This window comes from Entelurus aequoreus, linkage group LG02, assembly GCF_033978785.1.
Source record: "Entelurus aequoreus isolate RoL-2023_Sb linkage group LG02, RoL_Eaeq_v1.1, whole genome shotgun sequence".
Taxonomy (NCBI): domain Eukaryota; kingdom Metazoa; phylum Chordata; class Actinopteri; order Syngnathiformes; family Syngnathidae; genus Entelurus; species Entelurus aequoreus.
The window spans coordinates 49,457,239-49,484,145 of NC_084732.1; the positions used below are offsets into that span (position 1 = coordinate 49,457,239).

The 26,907-nt window shown below is 38.7% G+C and overlaps 1 protein-coding gene across 10 annotated transcripts in view; it reads left to right on the forward strand.

Moving 5' to 3' along the window:
- The window catches only part of mical2a (microtubule associated monooxygenase, calponin and LIM domain containing 2a), a 72,171-nt gene that overhangs the window by 22,161 nt on the left and 23,103 nt on the right, over positions 1-26,907 (forward strand). For 9 of the 10 annotated variants that reach the window (XM_062028477.1, XM_062028485.1, XM_062028447.1 and 6 more), the window contains 10 exons: positions 7,920-8,289; positions 15,687-15,894; positions 19,155-19,271; positions 19,868-19,969; positions 22,823-22,978; positions 23,065-23,165; positions 23,539-23,796; positions 23,907-24,022; positions 25,116-25,242; positions 26,772-26,856. In XM_062028477.1, the coding sequence (XP_061884461.1) occupies positions 8,029-8,289; positions 15,687-15,894; positions 19,155-19,271; positions 19,868-19,969; positions 22,823-22,978; positions 23,065-23,165; positions 23,539-23,796; positions 23,907-24,022; positions 25,116-25,242; positions 26,772-26,856 (1,531 nt within the window). In that variant the 5' untranslated portion in view covers positions 7,920-8,028. Of the gene's footprint in view, positions 1-7,539; positions 7,595-7,919; positions 8,290-15,686; positions 15,895-19,154; positions 19,272-19,867; positions 19,970-22,822; positions 22,979-23,064; positions 23,166-23,538; positions 23,797-23,906; positions 24,023-25,115; positions 25,243-26,771; positions 26,857-26,907 lie in introns of all 10 variants that reach the window. The other variant, XM_062028437.1, reaches the window with a different exon arrangement.

The following is a 26,907-nucleotide window of genomic DNA, read 5'->3' on the forward strand; positions in this document are numbered from 1 at the left end:
CCAATGTATTTACACAATATATCCCGCCCTCTTACAGCTTCTCGTACGTAATTACATACAAACGTAACACATGCACGCTCATTAGCGTTAGGCGTTGTTAGCTAATAACATGGTTAGCGTAAGCTGTCATTGAATGTCTATTCTATCATAACAACAACATGACTGCAAATTGTTCGTTGCTTCTCTTGGACTGCTTTTCTAAATTGTAGTGAAGTGAATTATATTTATATAGCGCTTTTCTCCAGTGACTCAGAGCGCTTTACATAGTGAAATCCATTATTTAAGTTACATTTTTAAACCAGTGTGGGTCACACTGGGAGCAGGTGGGTGAAGTGTCTTGCCCAAGGACACAACCGCTGTGACTAGGATGGCAGAAGCGGGGCTCAAACCTAGAACCCTCAGGTCGCTGGCACAGCCGCTCTACTAACCAAGCTACAAATTTTATCCATTTTGTGCTTGAATCCATGTCACCAAATATGACATACTGCATCATTACATATGTTGCTGCTAGATGTATGCCTTTACAAAAGTACTTCAATGTCAAACTTCACAAAAAGTACATTACATAAGCACAATTAGATAAAAGGAATAATGCTTAAATAAACTACCATTATCATATTGCAAATGAGCCCTTAAGGGGACTATTTATTGAAATACAAAGGTGGCTGCCATTGTGTAATCGTAATGCAATAGGGCAAAATAACATCATTACCCAGGATGCATTTCTGCGAAAGTATTGCTTATTTGTTAATTTCAGACCAATTAAATATTTTTTTTACTACAACAAATATAATTTCCGATAATGTTGGACATTTACTTGCATTCAAGATTATTTTCAGGAAGGAAAAAAAAGGCAACCGTAAGTCAGAATGGTGGGATGAGTACCAATTGTATTGTCCAATATTTTGGAAAATTATGCAGCTGGGATAGGCTCTAGCACCACCCGTGACCCTTAGAAGGACAAGCGGTAGAAAATGGATGGATGAATATATGAATACTGTAAAAATTGGGAATTTTTTGGGTTGAAAAAAAGTTTTCTTGTCCTAATCAAGATGAATTATTTAATGGTGGAATGGTTTAAATTAGTTCAAAAATGTGGGAGGTGTAGTCAAAAGAAAAAAAGGGCAAAACAACTTTTCAAATAACTGTAAAACCTGTAATATTGGGGAATGTTTGTTGAATGAGCACGCATGTCCTGAATGCGCTGAACGTTTTGACGCTTGCACGGGATCAATCAGATGAACGGTTTGGGAGTTAGAGGCGAATGAAAAACACTACAGAAGAATAAATAAAAAGATCCATTTTGGTGTAGAATAATATAGTGTGAATGTCTTTACACAATGAGTGATAGTGAGCAGTAGGGATGATACTCGAAACCGGTTTTCCCGGTTGTTTGATAAGAAAAGAACCGAGTCCTCGGACTCGAATCCCTTTTTGAGAACCGGTACCTGTTATCGAGACCACTATAGTAAAGGAAAAGAGTTGATTATTTATTCGAATCCCGTCCCGACCAGAAATGCTCCGTGGGACATCACAAGAATTGACGTCATGTAGCTCAGTCATTAGGCGCAGATAGCGAAAGCAGAAAAACAATGGACGGGAAAAAGCGCTCCAAGGTGTAATAAAGTTCAAAACAAAAGCTATAATCCATCGAATAACTTTACTGAGAGATTTTAGCAGGGTAAAACACATGACGAACACTTTTACGACCAACCGGAAACATAGCAACCAGGCTAGCAACGCACCTCCTTTACGGCAGCTGTCGCAACGTTCTTAAAACAACCGCACCACATACATATATATACAACAGATCTCCCTTTTTTAACTTTTGTTTTTCTTTCCTTGTAAACAAAACAAAATCACACTGTAGATGTGTTGTCTGTCTAATTATAAATAATGCAGACGAGGCATGTTGGCTGAGTTCTTGACGTTTACTTTCACAGCGTGGCAACATGCAACACTTTTCGGGGCTAATGCGCATGCTCGTAACTCCAGTTGCATGCTGGGTAGTGTAGTTGTTATAATCTCTAGCTCATAACATTTTTCCCCCTATAAAGAAATAATGTTAACTCAATAAAGTGTATTTCTTTTTTTAGCTTTAACTTTTCATTTTTTAGCATTGTAACCACATTTGCAAACAACTTTTCTCTTCATAGAATTTTCTTTCAATAAAGAAATAAAGTGCAAAAATGTCAAAGCATCATAACAAACAGTTATGTCAAATAGCAGCAGAAGTGCACTTTTTGGAGAGCTGTATTATTTTCAGTTTTGTGCCCAAGGGACTGATTTTATTTAACACTATATTATTATTTATACACCTATTGTGATCACAGAGAGTTGTTTTTGTGTTACTGTATATATTTTTTTCTCTGAAAAATCCCACTTAATATACTTTGGGTAACAACAGTCAATATTTATTTATTTTATTTTATTTTTTTAGGTGGGTAACAGTCAATATTTATTTTTTTATTATATAATAAAAGTGAGCTTTTGTTAAACCAAATATTGTGTGTTTTTTTCCATATACAACAACCTATCTGGACTCGATAAGAGAATCGATAAGGAATCGGTTCGATAAGAGGATTCGATAATTGGCTCGAACTCGATAATTCCTTATCAAACATCATCCCTAGTGAGCAGACAGTAGAGGGTTGCACTCCTGCTGATGGAGCAGATCAGAGCTGGTTGAGGCACATGGCCGAGGAATGTGGTCTGGTTGTGTTTGAATGAATGCTCTAAAAGGTGAAAGGTCTTGTTTGGGACTGGAGGGGTCCATTTGGACAATGTGATTTGTACCCGGCAGGCTTTTTTATTTTAATGTAGCTTAAGTTTTATAATAGATTGTATGCATTGGGGCTTGGCTTGAAAGTGCTGTATAAACAGTTTCATTTCACTGCCACCTGAGGCCCAGGGCGAGGCGTGGCAGTAATAGGGGATTACTTTGGGAAGGGTGGTGTTGGTGTCCTGTGCAGCCAGCTTGGCCCCCCGAGGGGCACGGCCCATTGCCCTCTATAGGACATTGGAATATCAAAGGATTCAAACCTCACAGAAGTGGTGATGCATAGTCTCCACCTTTTTGTTTGAGCACACACTCACACGCCATGTTCTGGCTCTGACTTACTGGCACGACATTCAAAACACTTGATGGTTGATTGCCGGGAACACAAAACTTGGTCCTAACATTTCAAAACCTTGCAATGGTGTTCGCTCACTCTTATACCCGCGGTTTCTCCACACTGGATCAGAACAAGTGTCAACACCATTTAACTGTAACTGATGCCTGTTACATAAGAATCCAGAAGCAAAGAAGACGTTTAATCCGTTTTTTATGGGTTTAAAGGTTATATAGTTATATATAGTTTAGGCTGTAAATCTAACAGATGTTGCATCTTGTCACCATGTGTCATTTTGCTTTATTGCTTCATTTTTCACTGCAGCACCATGCACCACTAAAGCCTGCTGACGGCTTGTTGGATAACAACTACAATATGTGCTCATTGGAATTAAAATTCAAGCCCTTTTAAATGTACGGAATTAGATTTTTTTTTCCACCTTTAAAAACATCAATTTAGACCAGGGGTCTTCCAAATGGATGGAGATGTAGAAGGGGGACCCCCTACTTATATATCTTGAATACAACTGGTCCTACAGGTACCTTACTACAGTTTCAGTCTGCTTGAGTGTTTTTGTAATGTTAAACAATCCATGTGATCATTGTTAGTGTATTTAAAGATTGTTGAAGATCTCTGGTTTTGGGTCAAACAATATCTTAATCTGGGGCATGTCAAAATACAAAACCCAAAACCAGTGAAGTTGGCACGTTGTGTAAATCGTAAATAAAAACAGAATACAATGATTTGCAAATTCTTTTCAACTTATATTCAATTGAATACACTGCAAAGACAAGATATTTAATGTTCGAATTGAGAAACGTAATTTTTTTTTGCAAATAATCATTAACTTTGAATTTGATGGCAGCAACACATTGCAAAAAAGTTGGCACAAGGGCATGTTTACCACTGTTACATCACCTTTCCTTTCAACAACACTCAGTAAACGTTTGGGAACTGAAGAGACCTTTCCCATTCTTGCTTGATGTACAGCTTAAGTTGTTCGACAGTTTCCGTTGTTGTATTTTATGCCTTATAATGCGCCACACATTTTCAATGGGAGACAGGTGTGGACTACAGGCAGGCCAGTCTAGTGCCCGCACTCTTTTACTACGAAGCCACGCTGTTGTAACACGTGCGGAATGTAGCTTGGCATTGTCTTGCTGAAATAAGCAGGGGCGTCCATGAAAAAGACGTTGCTTGGATAGCAACATATGTTGCTCCAAACATTGTATGTACCTTTCAGCATTAATGGTGCCTTCAGAGATGTGTAAGTTACCCATGCCTTGGGCACTAATACACCCCCATACCATCACATATGCTGGCTTTTGAACTTTGTGCCTATAACAATCCGGATGGTTGCTGTCCTCTTTGGTCCGGAGGACATGACGTCCACAGTTTCCAAAAACAATTAGAAATGTGGACTTGTGACACCACAGAACACTTTTCCACTCTGCATCAGTCCATCTTAGATGAGCTTGGGCCCAGCGAAGCCGGCGGCGTTTCTGGGTGTTGTTGATAAATGGCTTTCACTTTGCATAGTGGAGTTTAAACTTGCACTTACAGATGTAGCGACAAGCTGTAGTTACTGACAGTGGTTTTCTCAAGTGTTCCTGAGCCCATGTGGGGATATCCTTTACACACTGATTTCGCTTTTTGATGCAGTACCGCCTGAGGGATCAAAGGTCACGGGCATTTAATGTTGGTTTTCGGCCTTGCTGCTTACGTGCAGTGATTTCTCCAGATTCTCTTAACCTTTTGATGATATTACGGACCGTAGATGGTGAAATCCCTAAATTCCTTGCAATAGCTTGTTGAGAAATGTTGTTCTTAAACTGTTCGACAATTTGCTCATGCATTTGTTCACAAAGTGGTGACCCTCGCCCCATCCTTGTTTGTGAATGACTGAGCATTGCATTTCATGAAAGCTGCTTTTATACCCAATCATGGCACCCACCTGTTCCCAACTAGCCTGTTCCCCTGTGGGATGTTCCAAATAAGTGTTTGATGAGCATTCCTCAACTTTCTCAGTCTTTTTTGCCACTTGTTCGAACGTTAAGTATCTTGTCTATTCAATTGAATATAGGTTGAAAAGGATTTGCAAATCATTGTATTCTGTTTTTATTTACGATTTACACAACGTGCCAACTTCACTGGTTTTGGGTACAATCACAATGTTGTATTTTATTTATCAGCAGAACCACATATTATAGAGCAGCGTTTCTAAGCAATAGGGCCAGGAGCACCCCCGAGAGGCTGACAAAAATATCTGTTTCTCAGCTGTGGTCTGTATGAGCCGCAGCGGTACTCAGTTGTAAAACACTTTTCCACCACTTGTGGCACTGACAGTATCAACAAATAGAAGTCTGGCACTGAAGTCATAGAGAAGTTTCTTCAGTGCAAAAATTATGAGTAGAGTGGGGACGATGTATTTAATTTGCACTTAAATTTTATTGACAGTTTATTTAAGAAACATGTACCGTATTTTTCGGAGTATAAGTCGCACCGGCCGAAAATGCATAATAAAGAAGGAAAAAAACATATATAAGTCGCACTGGAGTATAAGTCGCATTTTTTGGGGACATTTATTTGATAAAACCCAACACCAAGAATAGACATTTGAATGGCAATTTAAAATAAATAAAGAATAGTGAACAACAGGCTGAATAAGTGTACGTAATATGACTCATAAATAACCAACTGAGAACGTGCCTGGTATGTTAACGTAACATATTATGGTAAGAGTCATTCAAATAACTATAACATATAGAACATGCTATACGTTTACCAAACAATCTGTCACTCCTAATCTCTAAATCCGATGAAATCTTAGACGTCTAGTCTCTTACGTGAATGAGCTAAATAATTTTATTTGATATTTTACGGTAATGTGTTAATAATTTCACACATAAGTCGCTCCTGAGTATAAGTCGCACCCCCGGCCAAACTATGAAAAAAAACTGCGACTTATAGTCGGAAAAATACGGTATATTATTATTTATTACTAAGTTAGATTTTTTTTTTAGCACTGCATAATTGCATGTACATAAGTCCCTTTTGCAGTATATTTGATTAGTTATTTTTGTAATCAGCCTGACCTGAGCCTTGATAATAATACTTTACTATTTAATAATGCTATAATCATTTTGTGATATAATTGTGATTGACACGTTTTGTTTTGTTTTGTACAGCACTTTGTGCTTGCCACTTGCCTGTGCATGAAAAGTGCTATATAAATAAAGTTTGATTTGATTTCATATGATCTGAAAAGTTTTATCATGTTAAAGATATATTTATTGAATATTAAATCAAGAATAAGATTATTAATTCAGTGTTAATCTATTTGAGTGGGCCCCACAGTCGTGGAAAAGTTGGGCCCCGAGGTCAAAAAGATTAAAAACCCCTGTATAAAGTACATGTTACAAACATCAAGTACCACTGGCAGCATAACAGTTAAAGGGGACCTATGATGATTTGAATCTAGATTTAAAACACTTCCTTGTGGTCTAGATAATTAATAGGTATTGGATATGCATTGGTGTACATTTTGCATAAATTTTGCTCTACAATAACATTTATAACTCGTTTTGTGAGTTTGTCTGCAATATGTTTCTTTGTGGAGGTGTCCCCAGATTGCAAATTAAACTACGCCCCACCCTGACCAACAGTAATATAATTCCATCCATCCATCCATTTTTCTACCGCTTGTCCTTTATGGAGTTGCGGGGGGTGCTGGAGCCTATCTCAGCTGCACACAGGTGGAAGACGAGGTACACCTTGGACAAGTCGCCACTTCATCGTAGGGCCAACACAGATAGACAGACAACATTCACACTCACATTAATTCCTCACAATACGAAGGTCCTGGGTTCGATCCTGGGCTCGGGATCTTTCTGTGTGGAGTTTGCATGTTCTCCCCGTGACTGCGTGGGTTCCTTCCGGGTACTCTGGCTTCCTCCCACCTCCAAAGACACCTGGGGATAGGCTGATTGGCAACAATAAATTGGCTTATCTTTTGAAAATGTACACTGTCTAAATAAATATATATCTTGAAGTCGTCACTGCTATTTTTCTTCACACACGATCGAAAATAAATTTCATAAACATTATATAAATTCACCTGCATAAAAACGCTGCTTTTAGTTGGTGTTATTATGCGCATACCACACAAATAAATAAAAACAATCAATCAATCAATGTTTATTTATATAGCCCTAAATCACAAGTGTCTCAAAGGGCTGTACAAGCCACAACGACATCCTCGGTACAGAGCCCACATACGGGCAAGGAAAAACTCGCCCCAGTGGGACGTCGGTGAATGACTATGAGAAACCTTGGAGAGGACCGCATATATGGGTAACCCCCCCCCCTCTAGGGGAGACCGAAAGCAATGGATACTTTATCCTACCTTTTTTGTGTTTCCTCATAGCTTGAAGCAGAGCTACTCCCCTTCTGGCTGAGAGCTTGACTTAATGTCCAAATAAGTAAGTCCACCTTGCTCTAACATCACAACGTAGCCAGACTGCAAAACCCAGTGAACAGAGGCATCAAACAAAAGAAAAAAACTGTACGGCCAAATCATGAAACTTATGATTTGATGCTTTGGCATTGTTTAACACGAGTATCCAACATTGTTACAACATTAATAAGTCCCCTTTTAAGCAAATACGTTAATATTTACAGGTTCATTGAAAAGAGGCCTTTTTAAAAAAAATAAAAAATATGGTCATCTTAAGCGCAGTAATGTAATGAAGGCGTCTCTGTATCCTTCGCCACAAGATGACATAAGTCTGTTTTTTGCCTCCTCAGACGGGGCATGATGGTGCGGGCCAAGCACAGGGTGTAGCCACATCTGGCAGAGCGCTTGCGAGAAGCACGAGCCTCGGCACACCCAAGCATCCACCGCAGTCTTGGAGAGATGGGAGAGACGGAGGAGGAGAGGGAAAACAACTCAGGGAAGCTCTTTGAGGACTTCATCCAGGCTTCCACCTGTAAGGGAACCTTGCAGGCCTTCAATGTCCTATGTGGACAGCTGGACCTGGACCCTGCCGACAGCAACCTCTACTGCAGTCTGAAGGCTAATGTCACCTCCTGGAAGGCCAAAGCACTATGGAGCAAACTGGACAAGAGGATGTCCCACAAGGAGTACCAGAAAGGTCAAGCCTGTGCAGGCACCAAGGTAGGATAAATTATTTTTTTTACACTGGTATTTAATTCTTGCCAGATAGTGATTATTTCTGATGCTGGAAAAATAGTTTATCGTGTATGTGTGTGGTTTAACTATGAAAAATATGCTTGATATAGTACAAATCTGGAAAGACTTTACGGTGTTATTTTTAAGTTGTGTGCAATAGGTTTTATGATCTCATAGTAATATATGTATGCCAAAATAAATAGTAATTACATTGCTTTGCAAACCAACTGGAAACTGTAATTTCCCTCGCAAGTTGCAGAGACAGAGTGGAGAAGTTTATCTTAAAAACAGAAAGAAACTAAAGATAACATTTTGTATAAAAAGAAAAGTCAGATATGCTTTTTTAAATGAACAGTGAAAATATTTTTGTTTGTGCTTTTCAATAAAGCAACAATAAATAATACATGTGAAATAAATTTGACTAAATTTACAAACAAATGGCCAAAATCTTCCTTTGCTTTACAAATAAAATACAATTAAGAAAAACATTCATATTCTAATTTGCTGTGCAGCCTGGAAAAGTGTGTCTAAATTCGGCAGCACTATACAATGGTCCTGGGCTCGATCCCCGGGCTCGGGGTCTTTCTGTATGGAGTTTGCATGTTCACTCCGTGACTGCGTTGGTTCCCTCCAGATACTCCGGCTTTCTCCCACCTCTAAAGACATGCACCTGGGGATAGGTTGATTGGCCCTAGTGTGTGAATGTGAGTGTGAATGTTGGCCCTTTGATAAGGTGGCCCGCCCGAGTGCAGCTGGGATAGGCTCCAGAACCCCGCTACCCCGAAAGGGACAAGCACTAGAAAATGGATGGATTGATGGATGTCTAAATTCTAGGTCGGGAACTGCCTTTATGAGGTCATGTAGTTAATTTTTCTGTCTGCCCTTAACTTGTTAATAGTAGTATTTTCATAAAATATACACAACCTACTTTTACGTGACAACTACATTGTTCTTGACTTATTTTATGTCAACTCAGCCCCTTGTAAAGCGACAGATGTGATATTCCTAAGCGCTACATTTTACTCACTGTCTCTGTGATGTCATGTCTGTGATTTGTGTTATATAGCGTTGTTGGCGAGAACTGTAATGCATAATTTCATGTAATATATGTTATGACTTCATTTAAATTGACTTGTTTGTACTGGTTCATAGTGGTTTACTGCTCATGTTCACCAGTGGACAATATCGGTTACAGTATGTGGGTGGTGTTTCCTCCATGACAGTGGGGTTACAAGTGACACAGGAAGTGCGGATGTGCTGACTCAACAGATGTGCAGGAAAAAGCCTCGATAATTTGGAAAGATATGTCAGTGGAAACAGACTGTTGTTTTGATTTGCTTAAAGTGCAAGCGCATGTGATCATGATGTTTGCAACTCAATTGCGTTCTACAGTAATACAAACATATTGTCATGTTGGTTAGAAGAAACCTTTACTTAGCTGGCAGCAGTGGGTAATTTACACCATGCTTACTGATAACCTGTGGCATCGTGACACACTGTGTCATCACCCACATCCCACAGTGGAACAAGAGGAAAACATGGTGACTCAATTACTGTTGCCAAGAAAATAACTACCATTCATACATCTTTTCCAGCCATCGTCACCTGGTTTTTAGTTGAAAGCTCTGTGGACTGTATCTCCATCTTAAGTTTGATATTAGTTAAAGGAACTAGTAGATGGGTTTATGGAAAAAGTGCTGGTCTTTAATGATCATACCACAAACGTACATCCTCATGACTGTAGGTTAACCTCAACCTTTTTTTAATGTAACTGCAACATTAAAGCAATAGTATAGTCATTTCTTTGAAATTCCAGCTTTTTGATCTAAGATGTTGTCATGGATATCTCTAATTGCGGGACCGGGTGGCGCGGTTGGGAGAGTGGCCGTGCCAGCAACCTGAGGGTTCCTGGTTCAATCCCCACCTTCTACCAACTTCGTCACGTCCGTTGTGTCCTTAAGCAAGACACTTCACCCTTGCTCCTGATGGGTCGTGGTTAGGGCCTTGCATGGCAGCTCCCGCTATCAGTGTATGAATGTGTGTGTGAATGTGGAAATAGTGTCAAAGTGCTTTGAGTACCTTGAAGGTAGAAAAGCGCTATACAAGTATAACCCATTTACCATTTAATTGCATCTTACTGGACGATGTCGCAGCTTTTTATTCCATCAGGAATGGACAGACAAGTAAAGAACCAGATGTCATCTTTTCCCCTGACTCATCTTCTCTTAGGGACCTAAACAGTGTGAAATGTTAAAGGTCTCACATCATACTATCTTTCAGTGATTTGAAATACATCACAGACTTACAGACTTCCCGCAATAGTGCCTTGGAAGTGTGTTTCCTATTAAACCCTAGTGGGAACACTCTGTTTCATGTGTCTGGAGCTTTAATGCTAATAAGTTGTTGTCCACGTCTGTGCTTCTATTATTGTGCACTTTATCCACTTTTTACGTATTTGTTGTAACGCTGCACCTTTTCAACTGAATAGATATAATCGGATACCAAATACCATCATATGAAACAACAAGGGCTAAAGTTAACACTTTAAAGGGGAAATGCACTTTTTTAGAATTTTGCCCATCAGTCACCATTATTATGAGAGACAAGAAGACGGATGTAATTATTATGAGAGACAAGAAGACGGATGTATTTTAATAAATGCATTGTAACTTGTAAATAACCGTAAATAAAAGTCTGCTTACAGCAGAGTCAATGGGAGGTCCTCTATACCGCCCATAAAGCCCTATAAATAACCATTCAAAACCCACCAACAATACTTCATTTACATTTCGTGAACTGAATTTTACCAAGTATTAGTGAGATTGTTATTATAATCGCTAATGCAGACTAACTATTTAAAGCAGATCAAAGAGAGCTAGCTAGCTTGTGCTGCTATTTTGACGTCATCGGCTGGTGAGCTGGTTTCTCGCCTTGGAGCTTGTGGAAGTTTATTCTAGATCATAAGTAACGCCTCTCACATTGATAGTAGAAGGATGTGGACATAATCAGACAAATTGGTCAATTTTGGCATCCAATTTAGACACTTAAATGGCAAGAAAGACACAAAAAGACGCTTGGTTGCACCCCCCTTTTTTCTTCGCGAGGATTATGAGTCATTCTTCATCTAAACAGGAATATATCAACATCTTATCAATCGGCATCCCAGTGACAGCAGACATTGCACAGTAAGTGATGTTTTATTTGTGTTGGCTCTCATGAAGTCTGTAGTGAGTTAATAATCAGTGATGTTGTTGAAGGAAAAACCAAACCTGACGTGTTTGAATTTAACGCGTATGTTTAAAATAAACAAAATACTTAAATATTGCGTTATTATAAATGTCCCTGTTTCTACATTACATAATAATAATAATAATAATAATAGTAATATTAATAAATTTTATTTATAAGGCGCCTTTCTGGGCACTCAAGGACACCGTACAAAATCACAACAATAAAATCAAATTGGATAAAAAAACAACAACAACAACAAAGAGAAAAGAAAAGATGATTACAATGAATAAGCAGTCAGGAATGGTCATACTTACATATTGTATAGAAAACCTTGATGACGGTCTTTGGATGTTCTTTTAAGCGCTATATAGGCAGAGTAGAGCGACTCCCATGGGCTCCATTCTAAGCAGATTTTTGATCGCATTTTTTTACTAGTTAAAATGCATAAAAAAATAAATTCATACGTGTGCTTTCAGCTTGTCTTGCGTAAGGATTGTGAATGAAATTCTAAAAAAGTGCAGTTCCCCTTTAATTCATACAATTATTTGCAAAAAAATACGTCATTAATTATGTACAAACGCAGATTATTCACACAATTTTGACCGCACATGCATTTTTTACCTTAACTGTGGATGGTTAACTGAAAGCGGGAGCAGGTTGCAGTCAGGTCAATGCATATGTCCGTGCAGAGTGAGTGAGATGTCTCCCACTGTTGTGCTCGGTGGCAAACTGTAAAGACATAAATGACATACAGTCAAGTAAAACATTTAATCCTGTAAGACATTCTGACAATAACATTGCATTTGTGTCAAAATACTACAGTACTTTTTAAAGTTAATTTTAATTATGGATGCAAGTTTAAATTTACTGCGATTAATCAAATTGCTAAAGTGTGATTAATCTGATTTTAAATGTAATCGTTTAACCGCACTAAAAACAACGTATCATTATGGAGTGGGACAGGAGGACGCAAACATTAGCAGCACTAGAATAGCTATGTGAGCTACAGTGCTAACATTACACTCACATTTGAGCGAACAAAATGATACAACTTACAGCTCCTATTTCTGTAGCTGACTGACAGATAGTTGACAGAGTTTCAGACATTATTTTAAGATGTGTAGCGAAGCCTTTCCCTCAATACTGTCCTCTGTGAAGTGGTGGTTGAGCTCATCTAACTATAGGGATAATTGAGAGTGGTATCACAACCACGGCGTTTGCTTTTCTATTAAAAGTGTAGCATCAAGTGAGAGAGATGATAAAATTGTTGCTCGTAAACAGGCTCTAAGAAGACACACTAATGTTAGAACATCATTACTTAGTCAATTTGCATAATAACAGAACTTGAAAACTGTCTTCTTGGCCATTCCACTTGTCAATCATGAGATTACCCCCTGCTTAAAGGCCTACTGAAACCCACTACTACCGACCACGCAGTCTGATAGTTTATATATTAATGATGAAATCTTAACATTGCAACACATGCCAATACGGCCGGGTTAACTTATAAAGTGCAATTTTAAACTTCCCAGGAAACTTCCGCTTGAAAACGTCGCGGTATGATGACGTATGCGCGTGACGTCACGAGGTCAAGGGAAGTGTTTGGACCCAATTCAAATACCTCTGTTTTCTTCGACAAAATTCCACAGTATTCTGGACATCTGTGTTGGTGAATCTTTTGCAATTTGTTTAATGGACAATGGAGACTGCAAATAAGAAAGTTGTAGGTGCGATCGGTACAGCAACACCAACACCAGGAGGTTGTGTTGTGTTTTGAGCAGGATAGCAGACGCACTACAGTGAGTAAGCCCGCCGCCGCATCTAAGTTAGCTTCTGTTTTTTTAGCTTCGCCAAGCTGAATATTATTAATCGTGTATTTACATGTTCATGGTTTAATAGTATTTTTGATCTTCTGTCTATCCATCCAGTCAGGGTTTTTTTTTTTTTTAGTTTCTATCTGCATTTGAGACTGATGCTATCACGTTGGCTACGTAGCTAGGTTAGCTTCTATTTTTTTAGCTTCGAAAAGCTGAATATCATTAATCGTGTATTTACATGTTCATGGTTTAATAGTATTTTTGATCTTCTGTCTATCCATCCAGTCAGGGTTTTTTTGAAATTTAGTTTCTATCTGCATTTGAGACTGCTATGCTATCACGTTGGCTACGTAGCTAGGTTAGCTTCTATTTTTTTTAGCTTCGAAAAGCTGAATATTATTAATCGTGTATTTACATGTTCATGGTTTAATAGTATTTTTGATCTTCTGTCTATCCATCCAGTCAGGTTTTTTTTAAATTTAGTTTCTATCTGCATTTGAGACTGCTATGCTATCACGTTGGCTACGTAGCTAGGTTAGCTTCTTTTTTTTTTTTTAGCTTCGAAAAGCTGAATATTATTAATCGTGTATTTACATGTTCATGGTTTAATAGTATTTTTGATCTTCTGTCTATCCATCCAGTCAGGGTTTTTTTTAATTTAGTTTCTATCTGCATTTGAGACTGATGCTATCACGTTGGCTACGTTGCTAGGTTAGCTTCTATTTTTTTTAGCTTCGCAAAGCTGAATATTATTAATCGTGTATTTACATGTTCATGGTTTAATAGTATTTTTGATCTTCTGTCTATCCATCCAGTCAGGGTTTTTTTTAAATTTTAGTTTCTATCTGCATTTGAGACTGCTATGCTATCACGTTGGCTACGTTGCTAGGTTAGCTTCTATTTTTTTAGCTTCGCAAAGCTGAATATTATTAATCGTGTATTTACATGTTCAGTCACTGTGAATGTCCATTTCGCGTTCTCGACTCTCATTTTCAAGAGGATATAGTATCTGAGGTGGTTTAAAATACAAATCTGTGATCTACAATAGAAAAAGGAGAGAGTGTGGAATCCAATGAGCCAGCTTGTACCTAAGTTACGGTCAGAGCGAAAAAAGATACGTCCATCACTGCCTCTCAAGTCCTTTACTGTAACGTTCCTCATCTACGAATCTTTCGTCCTCGCTCAAATTAATGGGGTAATCGTCACTTTCTCGGTCCGAATCTCTCTCGCTCCATTGTAAACAATGGGGAATTGTGAGGAATACTAGCTCCTGTGACGTCACGCTACTTCCGGTACAGGCAAGGCTTTTTTTTATCAGCGAGCAAAAGTTGCGAACTTTATCGTCGATTTTCTCTACTAAATCCTTTCAGCAAAAATATGGCAATATCGCGAAATGATCAAGTATGACACATAGAATGGATCTGCTATTCCCGTTTAAATAAAAAAAATTCATTTCAGTAGGCCTTTAATGTAAATGTGGCACATATATAGCGCCTGGTCTTTTGCTTTGTGACAGTAATTACTCGACGTTGCTGGTAATTGGCCGGTCCAAATTGCATTACAGGCAGCAAGTAGACATCAGGGAGACTAAAGGTGATGTATTTTTCGCTGTTGAACTTTATCTTCTTATTTAAGGTAGGCAGGCATAGAGATACATTTACCCAGATGTTCTTCTGGGTGAATAGACTAATATCACCACAGAAATCCTGGTTAACTGCAAAGTAGGACAGTGGACCAATTCAATAGTTTCAATATCCAAGTGTCCCCTTTTGTCCATATTTATTTGTGGATTTTATCACCAGCATGAACAAACTTCAACATTCATTCTATTCTGCATGAAATGTCAAAAGAACAAAGACTATACGGTTTAAGCACATGCAGTACTTGTAATGTTTAAACGTTTAGAGGGTAAAGAAGAAAAAATATATCCAGACAGACTTGCGTCACTTCTTTCATCTATCATCCAAAAGCTGATGTCATTTTTTTGGGCAGCCGTCTCTAAAACCAAGGCAAGAGAGACGCTGTAACTTCAATCAAGGTGACTTCATGCGCTTTGCAGCCAAGGCTGACACATGAGCAACATCTCTGATAATGACAACCTGTAACCACAGTTCTCGGTGGTGATGAAAGAATTTGGCAACCTCTTCTCATTGTTCATCTGTTTTTCTAACAATGAGACCTGATGATGTCATTTTATGACTGTCTGGTATCTGGTAACGGTAATCTCTGCATGTGATTTAAGTCTGCAGCTTTTTTAGGAAATAAACTAAATGTCACTTAATTATCTAACCAATGTGACACCCTACAATACTCATTAACAATTTGTCCTCCTAGTGCCTCATCATTGGAGGAGGTCCGTGCGGCCTGCGTACAGCCATCGAGCTAGCCTTGATGGGCTCCAAGGTAATGGTGATCGAGAAGAGGGACTCCTTTTCCAGGAATAATGTGCTGCACCTTTGGCCCTTCACCATTCATGACCTGAGGGGCCTCGGGGCCAAAAAGTTTTACGGCAAATTCTGTGCCGGCGCCATAGATCACATCAGTAAGTAGTACTTACTGTAATTAGCAGTTGTCAGTGTGAATGACAGCTGTGATATGCTGTGCAGCATTATATGTTTTGCTTCTAAGTACAGTTTTACACTACCTTCACAAAAAGCCGTCACAAATATGGCATTGAATAAAATGCTGTAAAACAATACTGTCTAATAATTTTTGGCCACCACTAGCTTGGCTGCTGATAATAATTTTGATATAGTGCAATGTTGCCTTGTTGTATTCATTAGGCTTGTTTTTGGAAATATGTTTGGCCTTAATTGTGCATATTTTTCTAAATAATAATCAACATTCACATTTGTAGGAATTATTTCATCACATGCTATTCAACTATATGTGATGAATTAAAATGTAGTTGATGTAAACCTTTGGCCTTTTAGCCTCTAATACAGTGTAACCTCGATTGACTAACCTCTCGTTTTGTGACCATTTCGATTCAGTAACTATTAGATCGAACCAAATATGCATGTGTGTGCGAATCATTTCTTAGGGCACAAACCATCTCTGTGTATGAACGCTTCATTCATGCATTTTATGTCCTGCTGGCAGGCATTTTGTGCTTGCTTGTATTGAAGAGATTGGCGAAGCGTGTTTCGTACCACAGCAACTTTTTAATTGTGATGAGACCAGACTTTTCTGCAAAAAGATGCCAAAAAGCGGACATAGCGGAGGAAAAAAAACACTACCTCTCTCGTCAGCTGCTCACTTGCCGATGGTAATTTAAAGTCGATTTTTCTTTTTAAAATGTTTATTATTGTAACAATTTGCTTGTTAAAGTTAAGGAGTTTTGTGATTTCTTATTGTTTGTGAGGGCACCAAAGAGACTTCTTTGTGTGTGCTCGTGTTGGCAGAGCAGTGCATACATGTCGTCATCGTTTTGGCTCGTTAATCAAAAGATGGTTGATCCATCACCCACTTGTTATGTTTGTTTGATATATAGTACTGCAAAGCACTTTATAATGTGTTCAAAGTGTACACACCTTCACTAAAATATGGACTTTTGTCTAGGCTGCAACCCATTATTCATGATTACATTGTTTCTTATGGAGAAATTTGCTTCACTATAGGAAATTTTCTTTTTACAAGCACTGTTCAAGAACCAGTTAAGTTCGAAAATTGAGGTTCCACTGTATAACATTAATTTTCAGTATATTCTGTATCCTAACAAGACAGGAAAATAATTGTTGAGTCTATCATTGTGATAGCAACCAGTCTAATCATGGCCTTGTACTTTTGAACATTATTACAGCACACCTTAAGTAACAACATGACATTGTTACGTTGTTTCATGCTTATTGTACACCCACTTATCCAGTTCATGGTACACCAGCACAATCTAAGGAGCAAAATATTGGAAACCCTGCACATCAGTTTGACTTCAATCATTATGTATGCTGATATAGTGTTCATATGCAGTCAGTTCTCCAGTTTAGTTTGGTGAAGCCCTAATGTTATGTCTTGCTCATTTGTTCATGAATGAGCACCTCAGTCAATGCAACGCTGACATCGCCAAGAAAGCACACGACTTGAGGAAACCAGGGAAATACAGGCCACTTTGAGCGCCAACTGCAAAATCTACATCAAGCTGAATAGAGGACCAGAAGCAAAACCACTTGTTGTCAAAGACAACAATATCTGGACAATTAATAAAGCCCATAACGTTTCGACAACATCGATAATTGAGGACACAAGTAGCAAACTAAAGATGATGCAATCTACAAACCCCGTTTCCATATGAGTTGGGAAATTGTGTTAGATGTAAATATAAACGGAATACAATGATTTGTAAATCCTTTTCAACCCATATTCAATTGAATGCACTACAAAGACAAGATATTTTTTATGTTCAAACTCATAAACTTTAGTTTTTTTTTGCAAATAGTAATTAACTTAGAATTTCATGGCTGAGACACGTGCCAAAGTAGTTGGGAAAGGGCATGTTCACCGCTGTGTTTCATGGCCTTTCCTTTTAACAACACTCAGTAAACATTTGGGAACTGAGGAGACACATTTTTTAAGCTTCTTAGGTGGAATTATTTCCCATTCTTGCTTGATGTACAGATTAAGTTGTTCAACAGTCCGGGGGTCTCCGTTGTGGTATTTTAGGCTTCATAATGCGCCACACATTTTCAATGGGAGACAGGTCTGGACTACAGGCAGGCCAGTCTAGTACCCGCACTCTTTTACAATGAAGCCACGTTGATGTAACACGTGGCTTGGCATTGTCTTGCTGAAATAAGCAGGGGCGTCCATGGTAACGTTGCTTGGATGGCAACATACTGTATGTTGCTCCAAAACCTGTATGTACCTTTCAGCATTAATGGCGCCTTCACAAGTAAGTAAGTTACCCATGTCTTGGGCACTAATACACCCCCATACCATCACAGATGCTGGCTTTTCAACTTTGCGCCTATAGCAATCCGGATGGTTCTTTTCCTCTTTGGTCCGGAGGACACGACGTCCACAGTTTCCAAAAACAATTTGAAATGTGGACTTGTCAGACCACAGAACACTTTTCCACTTTGTATCAGTCCATCTTAGATGAGCTCAGGCCCAGCGAAGCCGACGGCGTTTCTGGGTGTTGTTGATAAATGGCTTTCACTTTGCATAGTGGAGTTTAAACTTGCACTTACAGATGAAAAAAATGTTTATCAGTTTGAGCATCAAATATGTTGTCTTTGTAGCATATTCAACTGAATATGGGTTGAAAATGATTTGCAAATCATTGTATTCCGTTTATATTTACATCTAAACACAATTTCCCAACTCATATGGAAACGGGGTTTGTACAATTTACATAACGAGTACAATTTTCCAAGCCTTTACTGAACAAGAACACATTCATCAACACTCATTGACATTCATAAAGCAACACAAAATATTGCTGAACAGTAACTTATGGAAATGAAAACTTCTTGCAACATAGACCATAAAGGGCTGTAATTGGAGAACCCTGTAACATTAGAGAAGATTAATTTCCTGGAACATATTTTGTATTGTTTCATGCTCATCTGAGTCTCTGTGGACTCTCTCACTGTAGAAATTAAAACAATATTCTATACATTTGCCTTATGAACAACTGAAGTTATCTTAGCAGCTTTAAAAAATGTTTTTCTTTATTTTTTATCAAGCTGCTGCACCTCCTTTGAAGTCTTCTGCCACCTTGCAGGGGAGGCCCCCCTCAAATTTTGTTTTAAATGAATCTAACATTTACTTAAAGACTAAATCAACTGTACTGTTTCTTAACAGGTATCAGGCAGCTGCAGCTCATGCTGTTGAAGGTGGCCCTTATCGTTGGAGTGGAATTTCACATCAATGTGGAGTTTGTCAAGCTGCTGGAGCCTCCCGAGAACCAGGAAAATGAAAGTATGCCCCCATCCAAACAATAACAAGCTACAGGAGAAGATAGAGAAGCTGTCACCTTAATAGTACGCTCTTTTGTGTGACGGCAGCAGGAGAAGCAACTTGACCTGCCCCTCCTACATTGACTTTGCAGCTGTAATATCAATACGCTGATAACAACAAGAGCCTCGCCTAAATATAGACGTACTTCTTTCCCCCGCTGCTGAAGCTTAGTCGTTGCCCTTAATATGGTGGACAGCATTTTCCACATGGACATGTTACACAACAAAATGCTAAGACTCAAAATGTGAACTCAAAACCCACAAAAAAGAGTTTCAAATATGATGTGCGTGGATATATTTGATGGCACATGATGTATTTTGCTGTCTTTGATTGAGATCATGCTGGGAAGAAGCATGATCAGAATGTACAATGGCAGCCAGAGATTTCATTCATATGCATATCCCTAAAGCAAAAGCAAGTCATCAGTTTCTCACGCTACGTGGCCATTTCTGTCTCCGCCAAAGGAATAAGGCACAAAGAGAATATTTATATAATGTGTTTTCCCTCCCTCCTTCCCCTCTCACTCCTGCTTTTTTCTGTGGTCGTCTCCCTCTCAGGGATCGGGTGGAGAGCTGCAATCCGACCTGCTGATCACCCCGTGGCTGACTTTGAGTTTGACGTTGTGGTTGGGGCGGACGGGCGCAGGAACACGCTGGAAGGTGAGAAGTCGCCAAAGAAAAGGAATTAAACGTGTTGACGCCTAGGGGATGTACTTTTTTTTAAAGGGACATGGGACAATGCCGTTATATTAAGTTACCACATAAGGTCAAGGAAACGAGGGAACAACCGAGACTCAAATAAAATGTTACCACCAGCACTTAAATCACATAACTAGAGAACTTTTTTCTCGTTATATACGTTCAAACTGCATCTTAAAACAGAATAAATGTTATATTACTCTGGTAATATTTTAAATGTTTAAAATACTGTAACACACTGCATTATTAATGCACAGTCTACAATATACAGTCTCACTATTGTAATGAAAATATTTATACCAGTATTTGAAAAGTTTTTATTTTAAATTTTTCAAAATTTTTATTGGTGTAATGCCATCCACCCATTTTCTAACTCTTGTCCCTTTCGGGGTCGCGGGGGGTGCTGGAGCCTATCTCAGCTGCATTCGGGCGGAAGGCGGGCTACACCCTGGACAAGTTGCCACCTCATCGCAGGGCCAACACAGATAGACAGAAAACATTCACACTCACATTCACACACTAGGGCCAATTTAATGTTGCCAATCAACCTATGCCCAGGTGCATGTCTTTGGAGGTGGGAGGAAGGTGTAATTATTTATTATAAATCAGTAATATTACAGCACAAATATATTATTTATTATAATTACATTAATAATAATACTTTTTTTCTTTTTCTATATAAATTATTACCATGTATTTTAAATGAGTTTTCTCTCCAAAATAATATAAATTAATACAACAAAATAATATAAAAACATTTTAAATGATGGTAACAGTGATAATTATAGGTACATACTATTATCCATCATTATTATTGTAATTAATTACTATTATTGTTTTAATTGTAGTGTAATAATGATCATTGTCAATACTGTTATTACTGTTTACTTGACTAACTTTGTATTTTATGAGTACTGGTATCATATTTGTATATACTGGGTCTGCTGATGTCGTTCTGTGTTTTTATTGTTGTCTTGTCCCCACATTTCACCCCTCGGACTTATTTTTTTTATTTATTCAACCTCCTCCTGATCAGGTCCGGTTGCGGCAAACACTAAATATATCCAAACATCTAATAAAGTTCAACACAAATTTCGTAGAGCGGCCATGATATCAACTTTAGGGTTTCAGGTTCGATCCTCGTTTCCGCCATCCTAGTCACTACAGTTGTTACCTTGGGCAAACCTACTACCAGTGCCACCCACACTGGTTTAAATGTAGCTTAAAGATGTAGATGATGGGTTTCACTATGTAAAGCACTTTGAGTCTTGAGAAAAAAAAGAAAAAAAAACTATGTAAATATAATTTAACAATAATATTAGCCCATCTGGCTGGACAGGATTGGTTTAAAAAACAAACTAATAAATAATATAATGTATATTATATTATATTATTATATTATATGTATGAAATAAAATGTAAAATAGCTGTATTTTCGTAAATGTTTTCAAAGTGGATCAGAACGCCTATCTACCTACAGTGTACCCCCATTTTAAAGGGGCACGTGTGTGTCTGTGAGCATGTAGAAGTCAGATGAAAGCACCAAAGGATCAGAATACATAAATAGAATATACCAAAGTGGAGCAGCTGATGCATGCTGGATTCTCTCCATATTTTTGCATAATTTGTTTTTAGACTGTCTCTGCTTGCTGTGGCCAATACACATTGGATGGGTATTCCTAAAATGGTCAATTTTGTGCATTTTTGGCTTCTTTCATCATGAAGCAGCCCACAGGAAATGAGTCAGTCTGCAGCAGGTCTGCTTTTTTAGTGCGCTAATTGTGGCAAAACAGTCCTATTTTTAGCTCTGGGGTTAAACTTATTTTCTTTTCTTTTCTGCAATGCTTATCAAAAGTAATCTCCTTCATGTGCATGACTGAAAGGCTGGTATGTGCAAAATACAAAACAGAAATGTTCTTCAACTCATGTCTACATTGCAGAGGACATTTAGTAATCCACGCATGTGTAAAATCAAAACATTCGAGTTTTTCATGATTTTCACATTCCAAAAATATGTTGGGTTAATTAGAGACTCCAAATTGTCCATTTATGTTAATGTGAGTGTGAATGGGTGTGTGTACAGTGGAACCTCCATTTATGAGCTTAAATGGTTCTTGAACAGGGATCATCAAAAAAGTTTGTATATTGAAGCTAATTTTTTCATAAGAAACAATGTAAACATGAATAATGGTTTCCAGTCCAGTTTTGAATAAAAAGTTGTACACACTGAACATAATATAAATATAGTGCTGTACTGTATATCAAACTAACATAACAAGGTGGTGATTAATCAACTCTCTATTTATTAAAAATGCCAAAACAACGACAAGCAGAACTGTTCTCTTCCTATATGCAGCTGCCCTGCCGATGCACGCGCGCACACACATACAGTCACTAGCCCTGTGGCGCACTCACAGTTTGACAAAACTCCTTAACTTCAACATCCAAGTGGCTACAATGATTAGGAATAAAACATAAAAAATCCACTTTACCTTGTTGGTTAATCTTCTTTGCGTGCAGCAGAAAGTGGGGGTGGGTGAGATGGGAAGCAGTATCGACAACGCTATGGATACTTCCTAAAAGGTTTCAAACCACACGTTGCTTATCCATTGTTTTCTTTAGACTAATTTTGAGCTAGCAAAACTACAAAAATGCTGTAAAAGGCTAAAAACACTGAAAAAGCACCCAAAGTAGCAATTAGCACAGTAGCTAACAACAGCACTGCTATGCTGACTGAATTAGCGATCAGCCCAGCACAAAATGGCTTTCATGCATTATCTGTCATTATATCTCTCCTTGTGTTTTTGTCTGCAGGTTTCAAAAGAAAAGATTTTCGTGGTAAACTGGCGATTGCCATCACCGCCAACTTTGTCAACAGGAACACGACGGCAGAGGCCAAGGTGGAGGAGATCAGTGGTGTGGCCTTCATTTTCAACCAGAAGTTCTTTCTTGACCTCAAAGATGAAACAGGTGATGCCTTCAGGGACACGACACAAGATGCTGATGTGTTTGCTGCGAGCATCCGACAGTTTTGACAACTCTCCTTTTTACGGCAGGCATTGACCTGGAGAACATTGTGTACTACAAGGACAACACACACTACTTTGTCATGACGGCAAAGAAACAGAGCCTGCTGGATAAAGGAGTTGTTCTCAATGTGAGTTTATAAGTGAATGTTTTTATTCTCACATATGCCAGGGGTTCGCAATTAGTTTCTGTCATGCCCCCCTGTAGGGGATAGTTATTATATAGGGGACACTATTGAGAACCTGATATCTATTTTAGTAATCTGTGCAAACCATTGTGTGAGTTTCTGGCTCCAGGAGTCATAATATCTGCAACAAACAATTGCCAAGTTATTTTAGCTAGAGGATTGTGTAAGCATGAATAAAACCACTTATACTAAATGTCCCCCCTGCTTCCCTGCCCCGTTATTTAAGAAGAGAAGTAGCATTACTTGTGTGTTGTAGCCCACCGGTGGTCTACGTGTGAACCCTCACCTTGTGTTGATATTGTCTTGTTGTTTGCAGGATTACATGGAGACGAACAGGCTGCTGAGCCGTGATAACGTCGACCAGGAAGCACTTCTGTGCTATGCCAGAGAGGCTGCTGACTTTGGCACCAACTACCAGCTACCCACGTTGGAGTTCGCCATAAACCACTGCGGGCAACCAGACGTGGCAATGTTTGACTTCACCAGCATGCACGCCTCTGAGAACGCCGCTCTCGTCAGGGAGCGATTTGGACACCAGTTGCTGGTTGCTCTGGTGGGCGACAGCCTGTTGGAAGTAAGGGATCAAGAGGAGCACTGACTTTTTGATTGACTATTTGTGTCACAATATTTTTGCCCACACAATGTATGTCTGATATATTTCATATTTGCTGCGTGTGTTTGCAGCCCTTCTGGCCCATGGGGACGGGCTGCGCCAGAGGCTTCCTGGCAGCCTCTGACACAGCCTGGATGGTAAAGAGCTGGGCTCAAGGACGAACAGTTCTTGAGGTGCTGGCAGAGAGGTATGGGATACAGTGAACTCACCAGCCACAACATTAAGAAAATCTGCATTAATGAGATCTGATACAACAGCTGTGTTAAAGTGTAGTAATTATTAGTTTTAATGTGCATTGGCGTAGAACTGCCATGCATCATTTGAGAAATGTTCATGGTCAAAAAAATCGGATCACATCCAAACCGCGATTCTAATTTAGTTTGACTATAAATAACGTCATAATTTTCAGAAAATCATTTAAAACAATTTTTTAGGCTATATCTCCATGCATAGCCTGCACATTTACGTCGGCAGCCAAGAGGACCTTTTGTAACCTGTAACCTGTTTTGAAAAGGTTTTAGCATTTTTATACCACATAATATACTGTGAAAATTGGTTTGATTCGAGAATCGCATTGAATCGAAAATCGATTCTGAGGCAAAATGTCCCCACAAGAATAGAAATAGAATCGATTCCTAAAAGTGACCGCCATTTTATTGTATCTTCTCAAGGGACAACACTATATGAATAGATCTTGGGTATGCTTTAGAGCAGGTATCTTCAATATTTTCCAGGCCAATGACCCCCAAACTGATGGCGAGAAGGAGCTGGGTCCCCCTACTTATATATCTTGTTTGAAATTATTATTGTATTTTACATCAAACTGATACTAATCGCAAGCCGTCAGCTAGTGTGCTAATTGCTAGCTGGCAACTAGTGCGCTAATCACTAGCTGACAACTAACACAAATCACTAGCTGGCAATTAGCTGTCAACTAAAGCGCTAATCGCTAGCTAGCTTCAATGCTAACATGAATATAACATTTATTCATGTTATATGTTATTTATTCAAATTCAACTACATGAAATTGTGTTGGCTCAATGTTTATGTGTATTTAAAGACATGCACATAAAACATGTACAAAGGTTCATTTCCACAAATTAAAAAAATTACACGGCCCCCCTGCATTACCTCTGAGGATCGCGGACCCACCGTTAAAGACCTCTGCTTCGGAGTAGTCGGCGTATTGCAGTGTAAACAGCTCTTGTATTGTATCTCATATCACATGTTGTAAGTGTATTTATACAGTGACCATTATCTATCGATTTGTGTTTATTTAGGGAAAGCATTTACAGATTGCTGCCACAGACGACACCTGAAAACATCACCAAAAACTTGGAACAGTACACCATCGACCCAGCAACGCGATACCCAAATCTCATGTCCTCGTGTGTCAGGCCTCTTCAGGTACAAACATTTTTTTTATGTCGCGTGTACTTTTATGTATACAGTCGTACCTCAATTTACGAGCCTAATTGGTTCTGTGACGGAGCTCCTAACTAAAAACACTTGTATCTGAAATAAACATCTACCACTGAAATAAATTGAAATCAGTTTTGCGTGGCCTTCCAAAACAAAACAGTTTCAACAGATAACATTTATTTTAAAGGGGTCACAGTATTATTATTTTGTCTACATTTAAAACACTTTCTTGTGGTCTACTGTTGTGGTTCTTTGCTCAAAATTTTGCATAGATTATATTTTACAGACCATCTTCAAGCCGCTTTCTGACCCACTTTTCAGGATGCACAGTTTTTTGGGTGGTTTTATTTACGCGTCTCCACTTCAACTGTGTCTTCTCTGTCCGTGTCAGCCATGTAGTTTTTAGCGCTTCCATATGGAGTCTACTGTCAGATATAAGTTACAACTATACACTACTTTTTATTAGAAATAGCAACAGCACAAGGTGAATGTGCATGTACGAACCAGTCTGCTCCACAACAAGAGGATAGAGGAAAAAGGAGCTTATTGACTACAATGCAGACTACAATGGCGGACTCGCCCAAAGCACTTTGTGTAAATTTTTACCATATATGGAGATATCCACTGGCGACACCAATTGTAAAAACAAATTCCATTGTTTTAGCGGAAGTATGAAGGAAGGCAATATTGTTTTATAAATATATCTCCGCAAGGCCTCCATGGTTTGATTTACACATTTTCTGGACTTACGCAGATCCTAAATACACCAAAACAGGTACCAATAGATAAGACAAGTTGGTTTTGCATTATAGATCCCCTTTAAAAAGGGGCTTGTGCAGCCCTTTGAGACACTCGTGATATAGAGCTATATAAATAAACTTTGATTGATGATTGATTGATAAAAAGAAAAACATTTCGATAAGAAATAATGTACAAAAACAATAAAATAGAATGTAATACTAAGTAAGGATTACTGTAGTTTCATAAAGTAATATAATAATGTACAGAATATACGTTAGAGAGTTGACTTCTATGGTATCTCCTTCCAGCTGCTTCTCCATCAAACACACCATCAGCAGTTTTTTAATATTTTCATGGAAAAATATGCACCATTTAGATATCATTTTGACAACCTTGGCTGGCGGTAGTCTCATTCTGCTTCAGTATGGTGCACACGAGCAGGGATACGCTCCAACTTGCCTGTGTATGAAAGTGCTTTGTATATAAAAAGTTTTGATTTGATTTGACGCTCAAATTGTCCATTCCAATGGTTTGAAAACTAAGTTATGTGGATCTTTAGCTATAAGCTAATGCTAGCAAGTAAGACCAGATGTTTTGGGCGGATCTTACATGGTTTACTGTGATGTTTGCTATGCCAACTATTGGCGGAGATGCTTGCAACTCAAATTTTTGTTGGCAACTTAAAGCATAACACTTAGTCAAGCGACAGCTCCTATCTCAAAATTTTCTTAAGTTAGAGGCCCACTGTATATAATACTTCTTCCTCTCTTCAGGTGCGTCACTTGTACTTGAGTGGAGAATTGAATACCTGCTCTTTGGAGCGTGCCGCCTCCATCCGCCGACCTATCTGCAGACGAGGTAGAGACATCTCAGCTGCACTGTGATCTGGCTCCTATTTTGAAAGGACCA